The 13462-nt window shown below is 46.1% G+C and overlaps 1 protein-coding gene across 7 annotated transcripts in view; it reads left to right on the forward strand.

Moving 5' to 3' along the window:
* TRPM4 (transient receptor potential cation channel subfamily M member 4) overlaps window positions 1-6809 on the forward strand; it is a 40374-nt gene extending 33565 nt beyond the window's left edge. For 5 of the 7 annotated variants that reach the window (XM_061139797.1, XM_061139801.1, XM_061139800.1 and 2 more), the window contains 8 exons: window positions 1428-1560; window positions 1741-1915; window positions 2138-2315; window positions 4903-5096; window positions 5382-5514; window positions 5730-5802; window positions 5895-6000; window positions 6742-6809. In XM_061139797.1, coding sequence (XP_060995780.1) covers window positions 1428-1560; window positions 1741-1915; window positions 2138-2315; window positions 4903-5096; window positions 5382-5514; window positions 5730-5802; window positions 5895-6000; window positions 6742-6794 — 1045 coding nt within the window. In that variant the 3' untranslated portion in view covers window positions 6795-6809. Of the gene's footprint in view, window positions 1-1427; window positions 1561-1740; window positions 1916-2137; window positions 2316-4650; window positions 4881-4902; window positions 5097-5381; window positions 5515-5729; window positions 5803-5894; window positions 6001-6234; window positions 6593-6741 lie in introns of those variants that run through there. The other 2 variants (XM_061139799.1, XM_061139802.1) reach the window with 2 other exon arrangements.
* The last annotated feature ends 6653 nt before the right edge of the window (window positions 6810-13462 follow it).

Raw genomic sequence — 13462 nt, forward strand, 5'->3', positions numbered from 1 at the left:
TCTCCAATTATTAACCTTTACATGTTTTGCCAATCTGATGGCTAAAAATGACCTCTCCTTGTTCTAATTTACGCATCCAAGACTCCTAGTTGGGTGAGTTGGGCACCTTTCATGTCTAATGGCACGTGTACTTTATCGCCTGTCTTTTCATATTCTCTGTCCCAGTTTTTAATTTATTGTGTTCACTGATCTCGTGCATGTATATATTTTTTGGTAGGTGCTCTTCTTATACTCTGCATCCCAATCCTTGGTGGTTTTGTTCTAAATATCATCTCACAGACTGCAACTTGTCTTTTCACTTTCATATGTTCTTTAAACACTTTTTATTCTTTAACTTTTCATTTTGAAAAACCCTTAGACTTATAAAAAATGTTGCAGAAACAGCACAAAGAAGTCTCATACACCATTCATCCAGACCCCCCAAATGTTAACATCTTACATTATCAAAACCAGGAGATTTTATTTAAATTTTATCAATTGTCCACTGATGTCCTTTTTCTGGATCAGGAGCCAATCCAGGATTCCATGTTACCTTTAGTTGTCACATCTCCTTAATTGTCTCTAATCTGGGACAGGTTTTCAGTCCATCTTCAACTTTTACGATAAGTTCAGACTAGTTATTTTGTAGAATTTGCCTCCATTGGAGTTTGTCTAGTACTCCCTCAGGATCAAATTTAGGCTATACATTTTTTGGCAGAAAATTCTGCCTTTCTCTGTCCATCATATTTATGTTATCTCTTAATACGCATATGTTTTATATTTCAAAGTAGTTAATTTTTCAGTATTTTCTTTTGTCATGATTTTGTGTCTTGTATATAGGACTCTTTTTCTTATATGACAGTTATCTTATTTCAAGTTCATGAAGAAATTCTTCTATATTTTCTTATTAAGATTTGATGTCTTACCTTTAACTTTAGGTTTTTAATCCCTTCAAAGTTTAAGTACAGGATGATGCAAAATAGGGATATAATTTTAATTTTCCCCTTAGAGATTGCTAACATTATTCACTGTTTGACCTTCTTCTGTGAATTGTGTGTCCTTAGCCTTTATCCATTTTCCTGTTAGGTCCATTGTCTTCTGCTTATTGGTTTGCTGGAACGCTCCCTATCTTGCCATTTATAGGTTGGGCAAATATACCTGCCGTTTTCCCAACTTGATATTATAGGGACCTCCCTCCCAGCTTTTTGCTAAGGCCGTTTTTCACACAGCCATTATTTAATGGGTACCAGTGCCCTGCGAGGCCCAGCTTGGCAATGTCACGGTGCCAAATTTTGAGTAAACCCCAGGTGAACTGGAGTGGGGAGTGTCCCAGTTCTGGCCCTGGAGAGGCCACATCCTCGCCTTCAGTCTGGTGTTGGGAAGACTCGGGGCTTTCTTTGCACCCTGTAACCCTTGAGTGATGTCTGCCGCGTCTCCCCACACCCCAGGCTGACCCCGGGCCTGTATGACCTGGGCCGCACTGTCCTCTGCCTTGACTTCATGATCTTCACGCTGAGGCTGCTGCACATCTTCACAGTCAACAAACAGCTGGGGCCCAAGATCGTCATCGTGAGCAAGATGGTGAGGGGTGGGGCCGTGCTGGTGTGGGCGGGGCCTTAGGATGAAAGGGGCGGAGCCAAGAAGCTGTCATGGATTCGCGGTAACTGAGCGTCTGGTGAGGAGGAGGGGCTTCGGGCACTGGGGCGGGGCCAGAGTAGGGAAGGGCGGGGCCAGGCTTGGTCTCATCTTCCTCTTCTGCAGGTGAAGGATGTGTTCTTCTTCCTCTTCTTCCTCGGCGTGTGGCTGGTTGCCTACGGGGTGGCCACTGAGGGGCTCCTTAGGCCCCAGGACCGTAGTCTCCCGAATATCCTGCGCCGCGTCTTCTACCGGCCCTACCTGCAGATCTTTGGGCAGATCCCTCAGGGGGAGATGGATGGTAAGGAGGATGAGAGGACCTGACCTCCAAGTGAGCCCCCCTCCTCCTCCCTTATCTCTCGGTCTCTGACCCTTCCCTCTTTTTCTTTGCGTGTCTGTTCCCCTCTCTTTCTGGGACTCTGTCGCCCTCTCTCCGGGTCTTTGCTCTCCTCCACCCTCTGGATTTCTGTCTTCCTTGGGTCCCTGTCCCTCTGGCTACATCTCTGACTGTCTCCCTTCACAGTGGCCCTCATGGAGCACGGCAACTGTTCACTGGAGCAGGGCTCATGGGGGCACCCCGAAGGGAACCTCTCAGGCAAATGCGTCTCGCTTTATGCCAACTGGCTGGTGGTGCTCCTCCTTGTTGTCTTCCTGCTGGTGGCCAACATCCTGCTTCTCAATCTGCTCATTGCGATGTTCAGGTGAGTCCCTACCGCCCTGGTGGCGCAGACGGTGGAGAGTCTGCCTGCAATGCGGGAGACCTGTGTTTGATCCCTGGGTTGGGAATATCCCCAGAAGAAGAAAATGGCAATCCACTCCAGTATTCTTGCCTGGAAAATCCCATGGACGGAGGAACCTGGCAGGCTACAGTCCATGGTGTCCCAAACAGTTGGACACAACTGAGAGACTTCACTACTGCTCTCTGATGATCTGGCCTCACCCAGCATGACCCTTGACCCCAGAGTGACTCTTGATCCCAGCTTAACCCTTGACCCCAGCATCATTTTTGATCCCAGCCTAAGTAATTCTAGTTTTAGTTTCTGAACTCTGATTAAACTCTAATGCTGGCAGAGAAGGAAATGGCAACCCACTCCAGTATTCTTGCATGGAAAAATCCATGGACAGAGGAGCCAGGCGGGCTGAAGTCCATAGGATTACATGACTGAGCATGTGTGCATGAGGGTGGAGGGAGATGGGTTGGTAGCAATAAACTGGTCAAACTGAAAAAAAAAAAAAAATCTAATGCTGGCTTGTTCCCAAATCCAGCCAGAGTGTGCTCTTGACCTGGACTTTGGAATCTGATCCACTCTCTGATTCCAGGCTGAAGATTAAAATTTTTAAAATTGTGGCTATATATATAACATAAAAACTGCCACCTTCTCCATTTTAAAGTGTATAATGCAGTGACATTAATTACATTTATAACGTTATACAGCCACCACCACTGTCTATTTCCTAAACATTTTCATCACTCCAAACAGAGTGTGTAACCATTAAGCAAGGGATAACTTCTCGTTTTCCCCTCCCCGCCAGTCCCTGGTAACCTCTACTTTACTTTCTGTCTCTATGACTCTGCTTCTTGGAGGTAAGTAGAGTCATACAGTATTTGTTCTTTTGTGTCTGGCATAATGTTTTCATGTACCACTACTCCATTCTTTTTTATGGCTGAACAATACTGATGTACTGATAAAAGGCATCCATTAGTTGATCCATTCATCTGAGACTTGGGTTGTTCCATCTTTTGGCTGTTGAGGCTAATGCTGCAATGAACATTGGTGTTTACGTATCTGTTTGAATCTCTGTTTTTATTTCTTTTGGTTATATTTCTAGAATAGAATGCTGGGTCATGTGTTAATTCGGTGTTTAGCTTTTCCACATACTTACTAATAGGTGCTTTCCTTATTGAGAGGTTATAGCCATCCTAGTGGTCATGAACTAGTTATTTCATTGTGGTTTTGATTTGCATTTTCCTACTGACTAGTATTCTTGACTGGAGAATCCCATGGACAGAGGAGCCTGGCAGGCGACAGTCCATAGCGTTGCAAACAGTTGGACATGACTGAGCGACTTAACATGCACACATCCCTCCTATAATCCTTTTAATATGTGGTTGAATTAGGTTTCTAGTATTTTGTTGAGGATTTTTTCATGTATATTCATAAAGGATATTGGTCTGTAATTGTGATATTTTTATCTGACTTTGATTTCCCTGGTGGCTCAGATGGTAAAGCATCTGCCTACAATGTGGGAGACCCAGGTTCGATCCCTGGGTCAGGAAGATCCCCTGGAGTAGGAAATGGCAACCCACTCCAGTATTCTTGCCTGGAAAATCCCATGGACAGAGCCTGGTGGGCTATAGTCCATGGGGTCACAAAGAGTCGGACACGACTGAGCAACTTTGCTTTCACTTTCACCTTGATATCATCATGGTGATGCTGGCCTCATAGAATGAGTTGGGAAGTGTTCTCTTCTCTTCAATGTTTTGGAAGAGTCTGAGAAAGATTGGTGTTAATTCTCTTTTAAATGTTTGGTAAAATTCACCAGTCAAGCCATCTGGTCCTGGGCTTATTTTGTTGGGACATTTCTGATTAGTGATTCAATCTCTTTACTTGTTATAGGTCTTTTGAGATTGTCTATTTCTTCTTGAGTCAGTTTAGGTAATTTGTATGTTTCTAGTAATTCTTCCATTTCATCTAGGTTGTTTAATTTGTTGGCATACAATTATTAACATCATTCTCTTATAATGGTTTTTGGCTTCCCAGGTGGTGCTAGTGGTAAAGAATCTGCCTGCCAATGCAGGAGACCCAAGAGACATTGGTCCCATCCCTGGTTGGGGAAGATCCCCTGGAGAAGGAAATGGCAACCCACTCCAGTATCCTTGCCTGGAGAATCCCATGGACAGAGACACCTGGTAGGCTACACATTAGGGTTGAAAAGAGTTGGACACGACCGAAGCGACTTAGCACATACATAATGGTTTTTAGTAGGATTCTATAAGGGTGATAGTAATGTCCCCATTTTCATTTTTGATTTTAGTTACTTGTGTCCAGGCTGACTTGTGAACCTGACTCCAATCTCTACCTAATTTGTGATAGCTTTCCCAACTTGATCTCTGACATCCGACTCTGGAGCCTCCTAACCCAGCTACCAAATGCCTCTGACTTTATTGATCCTGACATCTGCCTTCTGCCTTGGGTTTCAAACAGATACTGCCTGACAGGTAATCTTGATCCACTTTTCCAAGGGGCACCTCTACCTCTAGTGACTCTTGATCTCTGGTCCCTACAGCCATACCTTCGGCAAAGTGCAGGGCAACAGCGACCTCTACTGGAAGGCGCAGCGCTACAGCCTCATCCGGGAATTTCACTCTCGGCCCGCACTGGCCCCGCCTCTCATCTTCATATCGCACGTGCAGTCCCTCATCAATCGATTTCGCAGGCGCCGGGCGCGCTTGCCACCATCCCCAGTCATCGAGCATTTTCGTGAGAGCCCGGCTTGGCCCAAAAGAGAGAAACTCAGGGGGCGGAACCTGGAGAGAAAGAAGAGCATGTATATGCAGGAGGAGGACGCTTAGGAGCACTAGTGGGCAGGGCTTTGTCTGTCAGGGGGCCGGGCGTGGGGTATTAGTGGAAGGCCAAGAATGGTGAGGAGGTGCGGTCTGGGAGATCACTGAAGCTCGAGGTTTTGGGTGGGGAAGCTGGGTCTAGGAGCGGGCGTGGTCCGAAGATGGGCAGTCCCTTTGACTCTATTCTGGCCCCACTGTCCAGGGGTCCACCTCTCGAAGGAAGCGGAGCGGAGGCTGTTGACATGGGAGTCAGTGCAAAAGGAGAATTTCTTGCTGGCGCGTGCTCGGGACAAACGGGAGAGCAACTCTGAACGTCTGAAGCGCACGTCGCAGAAGTGAGGGCGGGGCCTGGCCCTGGGCGGGGCTTCTGGCCTCCGGATGGATCTTGATCTCCGGACTTACTTCCTGCAAAGGCCCAGGCTAGAGGCGGAGCCTATGGGGGCAGGGTCCTAGAATGCCAGGGAGGAAAGCTGAGCTCCGGGGGGTGGGTCTTTCAAGGTGGGCGGGGCTGGTAGGCTGCTGGCACCCACCTAAAACCCTGGATCCCCAGGGTAGACACAGCATTGAAGCAGCTGAGACAGATCCGCGAGTACGAGCAGCGTCTGAAAGGGCTGGAACAGGAGGTGAGGACCCCGGGCCAGGCTGGAGGAGGATGGCTAGGGTGAGGGGCAGCAGATTCCGGTCAGGTCCCCTGATGTCTTCCGCTGCTCCCCAGGTCCAGCACTGTACCCGTGTCCTGGGCTGGGTAGCTGAGGCCCTGAGCCGTTCTGCATTGCTTCCCCCAGGGGGACCGCCTCCCCCAATCCCACCTGGGCCCAAAGGTCAGTGTTTACCGTCTACTTGTGTGTATGTCTGGCGTCTGTCACCACCTACGTCTATGTCCTTGCTTTCTGGGTCTCTGCCCATATCTCAGTTTTTCTCTCTTTCACTGGCCTTTCTTTGTCCCTGGTTCATTCTTGGTCTCCTTTGCTTTTTGTGCATCTTTCTTTTTGCCAGTCTCTTATTTTTTCTGCCCTCCTGTCTATGCCCATCGCTTCTTTTCTCTCTTCTCCCAGACTGAGCCCTGCTGGTGGACGTCAAGGAGTAGCTGCCAGGGGGAGTTTTGCTCCCAGAGTAAGGCCTAGCAGGTCCTTGACTCCTGCACCTGGCGACCTTGTCTTTGAGGTGAACCGGATACCCATGGACTATCACCTTGGATGCTGCCAGGGTCACTCAGGGAGTGTCATCCATGCAAACCACGGCAGGCCTGGCTCCTCCCAGAACCAGCTCTACTCTGGGAGGATGAGCCTCTGGAGCCCAGGCGTTCCCTCTCTGAGCCCGCTGGACTGGAGAAGGCTCCCGGGTCCTTGTGGTACAGGGACCAGAGTCCGCTCACAGCTCCCCACACTGGGGAAATAAAGCCGTCTGAGAGGAGTAGGGTCTGAATGCTGGATTCTTTGGGGAATTGGTGGGTGGCTAGATCCTTTTGGGATGGCAGCTGAAGCTGGGGGTGTGTTTGGGGTCCTTGGTCCATTTGCTACTACTGCATTTCAGGTCTCACCGGGGCTGTTTCTTCCTCTCAGCCCCACTGTTCCTGTCTGACTCAGGCCCAGCACCTCTTGTCTGCACTGCGTGATGACTCTCACTTCAGTAGGACAAGAACCCCATCCATCTGTACCCCCTAACACCCGTTCCTGCCTACCAGTGCAAAAAGAACTTGGAGATAAAAAGCAAATTATTTCCTGGAGGAGGGGTGGGTGGGCACTGTGTACATCTGCTTTGGCAATAGGGGAACAGATGATGCAAATTTGAGTAGATAACTGCATATGTGTCTTTAAAAAGTCTAATTAGTGGAAAATTGCAGGCCATGCACGCACGGAATTGAGGCAAATATGCATCATTATACATGCCATTTAACTAAACAACCCGTAACAAACTAAACTGGTAATGACAAGGCTGAACTGACAGCAATTATTAGTAAAATAGCAAGAAAGCCACCAACAACACACATCCAAAAATGAAAACCAAAACATCCTTTTTCCAAATTGGAGGAATTCCAACTGTCTGCCACTTTGGGTGCAGAGTAGCTTTGAAATATTGCCAAGTGTTTTGTGGCAACCAGCTATCTCTGGAAGATAACCGAATCAATTTGCAGTAACCCAAGTAGTAATATCATCAGTAATGACGATGGTGGCAACAACAGCAGCTAACAAGAGTGCTATGTGCCTGGCATTGTGTTTAGGTGCTTCCCAGGTGCTAAGTCAAGGAATTCTCATGGAAACCATATACGGTAAGTGCCGATGTCTCCATTTTGCAGATTAGAAAACTAAGGCACAGTAAAAATTAAGTGACTCACACAAAGCCACAGAGCTAGAAAATGGTCCCCTAGAGAAGGGAATGGCGACCCACTCCAGTATTATTGCCTGGAGAAGGTGGGTTACAGTCCATAGTGTTGTGAAGAGCACTTGCTATGATGTGCTTACGCGCTCAGTCGTGTCGGACTCTTTGCGACCCAGGTCTCCTGCATTGCTGGAGAATTCTTTACCGTCTGAGCCACCAGGGAAGCCCAAGAATACTGAAGAATACTGAAGTGGGTAGCCTATCCCTTGTCCAGGAATAGAACCAGGGTCTCTTGCATTGCAGGCCGATTCTTTACCAGCTGAGCTACCTGGGAGGCTCTTTGCAGGGCCCCAGGATCACAGAACTTAGTATCTAGAAAGGCTGATTTGAAGCAACATAGCACACAGCACAAAGGGTTCATTAGAGGGAGAAGTGAAAGGCGAAGGAGAAAAGGAAAGATACACCCATCTGAATGCAGAGTTCCAAAGAATAGCAAGGAGAGAGAAAGCCTTCCTAAGTGAACAATGCAAAGAAATAGAGGAAAACAATAGAATGGGAAAGGCTAGGGATCTCTTCAAGAAAATTAGAGATACTAAGGGAATATTTCATGCAAAGATGGGTACAATAAAGGACAGAAATGGTATGGACCTAACAGAAGCAGAAGAGATTAAGAAGGGGCGGCAAGAATACACAGAACTGTGCAAAAAAGATCTTAATGACCTAGATAACCATGAAGGTGTGATCACTCACCTAGAGCCAGATATCTTGGAATGCAAAGTCAAGTGGGCCTTAGGAAGCATCACTGCAAACAAAGCTAGTGGAGGTGATGGAATTTCAGCTGAGCTTTTTCAAATCCTAAAAGATGATGCTGTCAAAGTGCTGCACTCATTATGCCAGCAAATTTGAAAAACTCAGCAGTGGCCACAGGACTGGAAAGATCAAGGAAAGGCAATGCCAAAGAATGTTCAAACACACAATTGCACTCATATCACACACTAGCAAACTAACGCTCAAAATTCTCCAAGCCAGGCTTCAGCAACACATGAACTGTGAATTTCCAGATGTTCAAGCTGGATTTAGAAAAGGCAGAGGAAGCAGAGATAAAATTGCCAACATCCACTGGATCATCGAAAAAGCAAGAGTTCCAGAAAAACATCTAATTTTGCTTTATTGACTAAGCCAAAGCCTTTGACTGTATGGATCACAACAAACTGTGGACAATTCTTGAAGAGATGGGAATACCAGACCACCTGACCTGCCTCCTGAGAAACCTATATGCAAGTCGAGAAGCAACAGTTAGAACTGGACATGGAACAACAGACTGTTTCCAAATCGGGAAAGGAGTACGTCAAGGCTGTATATTATCACCCTGCTTATTTAACTTATATGCAGAGTACATCATGAGAAATGCTTGGCTGGAAGAAGCACAAGCTGGAATCAAGATTGCTGGGAGAAAGATCAATAACCTCAGATATGCAGATGACACCACCCTTAATGGCAGAATGTGAAGAGGAACTAAAGTGCCTCTTGATGAAGGTGAAAAAGGAGAGTGAAAAGGCTGGCTTAAAACTCAACATTCAGAAAACTAAGATCATGGCATCCAGTCCCATCACTTCACAGCAAATAGATGGGGAAACAATGGAAACAGTGAGACTTTATTTTTTGGGGCTCCGAAATCACTGCAGATGGTGACTACAGCCTTGAAATTAAAAGACGCTTGCTCCGTGGAAGAAAAGCCATGACCAACCTAGACAGCATATTATAAAGCAGAGACATTACTCTGCCGACAAAGGTCTGTATAGTCAAAGCTCTGGTTTTTCCAGTAGTCATGTATGGATGTGAGAGTTGGACCATAAAGAAGACTGAACACCAAAGAACTGATGCTTTTGAACTGGAGAAGACTCTTGAGAGTCCCTTAGACTGCAAGAAGATCCAACCAGTCAATCCTAAAGGAAATCAGTCCTGAATATTCATTGGAAGGACTCATGCTGAAGCTGAAACTCCAACACTTTGGCCACCTGATGCGAAGAGCTGACTCTTTAGATCCTGATGCTGGGAAAGAATGAAAGCAGGAGGAGAAGGGGATGACAGGGAACCAGATGGTTGGATGGCATCACTGACCCAAAGGACATGAGTTTGAGCAAGCTCCGGGAGATGGTGAAGGACAGGGAAGCCTGGCATGCTGCAGTCCATGGGGTCACAAAGGGTCGAACATGACTGAGTGAACAACAGCAGAGGGAGAATGGCAACTGGAGGAGGAAGAAGGGATGGGCTGCTTCCTATTTGCTTCTGGTTCCTGAGCACAGCCTCATAGCACTGCTTTCTCTGATTACAGTTTCCATCTCCCCTCCAGCACTCCCCCGACACGTTCCATGTATGCCCTCAGTCACACCCACTCCACCCAGGCAGCCCCCTTTTCTAAAGTGGGTTTCAGCTCCCAGAAGCACTTCTCCAACAGTTTAGGTTCTGATAGCTCTATTCTCTTCCCTTTGTCTCTCCAGTCCTGGGGCTGATAACTACTTTCTGCAGTCTACTATTTCTGTACTAACTCTGTGCTTCTATTTCTTTCCCAGTTTTCTGAGACACGTTTAATATACCCAGTTCAGTTTAGTCACTCAGTCGTGTCCGACTCCCTGCCACCCCATGGACTGCAGCACGCCAGGCTTCTGTGTCCATCATCAACTCCCTGAGCTTACTGAAACTCATGTCCATCCATGTGGTGATGCCATCCAACCATCTCATCCTCTTTCATCTCCTTCTCCTCCCACCTTCAGTCTTTCCCAGCATCAGGATCTTTCCCAATGAATTGATTCTTCACATCAGGTGGCCAAAGTATTGGAGTTTCAGCTTCAGCATCAGTCCTTCCAATGAATATTCAGGACTGATTTCCTTTAGGATGGACTGGTTTGGTCTTCTTGCATAGCTTTGACTATACAGACCTTTGTTGGCAAAGTGATGTCTCTGCTTTTTAATATGCTGTCTAGGTTGGTCATGGCTTTTCTTCCAAGGAGCAAGCGTCTTTTAATTTCATGGCTGCAGGCACCATCTGCAGTGATTTTGGAGCCCCCCAAAATAAAGTCTCACTGTTTCCATTGTTTCCCCATCTGTTTGCTGTGAAGTGGGACTGGATGCCATGACTTGGTTTTCTGAATGTTGAGTTTTAAGCCAACTTTTTCACTCTCCTCTTTCACTTTCATCAAGAGGCTCTTTAGTTCTTCTTCACTTTCTACCATAAGGGTGATGTCATCTGCGTATCTGAGGTTATTGATATTTCTCCTGGAAATCTTGATTCAAGCTTGTGCTTCATCCAGCCCAGCATTTCTCATGATGTACTCTGCATATAAGATAAATAAACAGAGTGACAATATACAGCCTTGACATACTCCTTTCCCAATTTGGAAACAGTCTGTTGTTCCATGTCCAGTTCTAACTGTTGCTTCTTGACCTGCAGACAGGTTTCTCAGGAGGCAGGTCAGGTGGTCTGGTATTCCCATCTCTTCAAGAATTGTCCACAGTTTGTTGTGATCCACACAGTCAAAGGCTTTGGCTTAGTCAATAAAGCAGAAACAGGTGTTTTTTTGGAACTCTCTTGCTTTTTCGATGATCCAGCAAATGTTGGCAATTTGATTTCTGGTTCGTCTGCCTTTTCTAAATCCAGCTTGAACATCTGGAAGTTCACAGTTCATGTACTGTTGAAGCCTGGCTTGGAGAATTTTGAACATTACTTTGCTAGCATGTGAGGTGAGTGCAATTGTGCGGTAGTTTGAACATTCTTTGGAGGAGGAAATGGCAACCCACTCCAGTATTCTTGCCTGGAAAATCCCATGGACGGAGGAGCCTGATGGACTGTAGCCCATGGAGTCGCAAGGAGTCGGACTCGACTGAGCGACTTCACTTTCACTTTCACTTTGAACATTCTTTTGGCGTTGCCTTCTTTGGGATTGGAATGAAAACTGATCTTTCCAGTCTTGTGGCCACTGCTGAGTTTTCCAGATTTGTTGGCATATTGAGTGCAACACTTTCACAGCACCATCTTTTAAGATTTGAAATAGCTCAACTGGAATTCCATCACCTCCACTAGCTTTGTTCCTAGTGATGCTTCCTAAGGCCTACTAGACTTTGCATTCCAGGATGTCTGGCTCTAGTCCAGTGATCACACCATCGTGGTTATCTGGGTCATTAAGATCTTTTTTGTACAGTTCTATGTATTCTTGCCACCTCTTAATCTCTTCTGCTTCTGTTAGGTCCATACCATTTCTGTCCTTTATTGTGCCCACCTTTGCATGAAATGTTCCCTTGGTATCTCTAATTTTCTTGAAGAGATCTCTAGTCTTTCCCATTCTATTGTTTTCTTCTATTTCTTTGCATTGATCACCGAGGAAGGCTTTCTTATCTCTCCTTGCTATTCTTTGGAACTCTGCATTCAAATGGGTATATCTTTCCTTTTCTCCTTTGCCTTTTGCTTCTTTTCTCAGCTATTTGTAAGGCCTCCTCAGAGAACCATTTTGCCTTTTTGCATTTCTTTTTCTCGGGGATGATCTTGATCCTTGTCTCCTGTACAATGTCATGAACCTTCATCCATAGTTCTTCAGGCACTCTATCAGATCTAGTCCCTTGAATCTATTTGTCATTTCCACCATATAATCATAAGGGATTTGATTCAGGTCATAACAGAATGGTCTGGTGGTTTTCCCTACTTTCTTCAGTTTAAGTCTGAATTTGGCAATAAGGAGTTCATGATCTGAGCCAGTCAGCTCCCAGTCTTGTTTTTGCTGACTGTATAGAGCTTCTCCCATCTTTGGCTGCAAAGAATATAATCAATCTGATTTCGGTATTGACCCTCTGGTGATGTCCATGTGTAGAGTCTTCTCTTGTGTTGTTGGAAGAGGGTGTTTGCTATGACCAGTGCATTCTCTTGGCAAAACTGTTAGCCTTTGACCTGCTTTTTGTACTCCAAGGCCAAATTTGCCTGTTACTCCTGGTAGTTCTTAACTTCCTACTTTTGCATATACTGGAAGACCCCTATTTATTTATGTTGAAATATCTCTATGACAGGAAAACTCCAGGTCTTGCAGGTAGAAATCTGAACATGAGTCATCAGATGGAGAGATATAATCTCTATGTCATTTCCACACATAAATCAATTTTGGAAACCAAATGTCCTGGAATTGAAGAGGAGGCTAGGTGTTCTTGAGGAATTATAAAATACTACAAATTTATATTTGAATCTTTCCTACTTGTATATTTTCCCACAAAGCACCCATTTTACTTCTCCATTGCACAGCCTTAGTGTGGTGGGTATCCTGACCCTTTGCATGACCACTGGTGACCACAAAGCACTTATCTTGGTGCTGCTTTTGAAAGCCACAAAGAGTTTACCTGGACCATTATGAAGGTTGAAGATATCCCCTCTTAGGAGTGATGGTAGGTCACTGGCAAGGCCAGTAAGTGACTGGCTATCCATCAACCAAGATTGAGCAGCATAGCCATGATCTGCTAGTCCAGGGTCCTTTGGAGGGGCTTCTGAGTACATGGAACCACTGCGGCATTCACTAGCCTGTGATGCAAGAGAAGCATATCCCTGGGATATCTGCTCTGGGGACTTCCCTGGTGGTCCAGTGGTTAAGACTCCGAGCTCCCAGTGCAGGGGGCTTGGGTTCAACCCCTGGTTGGAGAACTAGGTTCCACATGCCTCAACTAAAGATCCTGCATGTCACAACAAAGACTGAAGATTCCGCCTGCCACAACTGAGACCAGGCTTGGCCTAAATAAATAAATATGTGCTCGGTCGTGTCTGACTCTTTGCAACACCGTGGACTGCAAATGATCTGCCCAAGGACCCACCAGGTTTCTCTGTCCGTGGGATTTTCCAGGGAAGAAAACTGGAATTTCCTATTCTAGGGGATCTTCCTGACCCAGGGATCGAACCCTGGGTTCGATTTCTCACGTCTCCTAAATTGGCAG

This window comes from Dama dama, chromosome 4, assembly GCF_033118175.1.
Source record: "Dama dama isolate Ldn47 chromosome 4, ASM3311817v1, whole genome shotgun sequence".
NCBI lineage: Eukaryota > Metazoa > Chordata > Mammalia > Artiodactyla > Cervidae > Dama > Dama dama.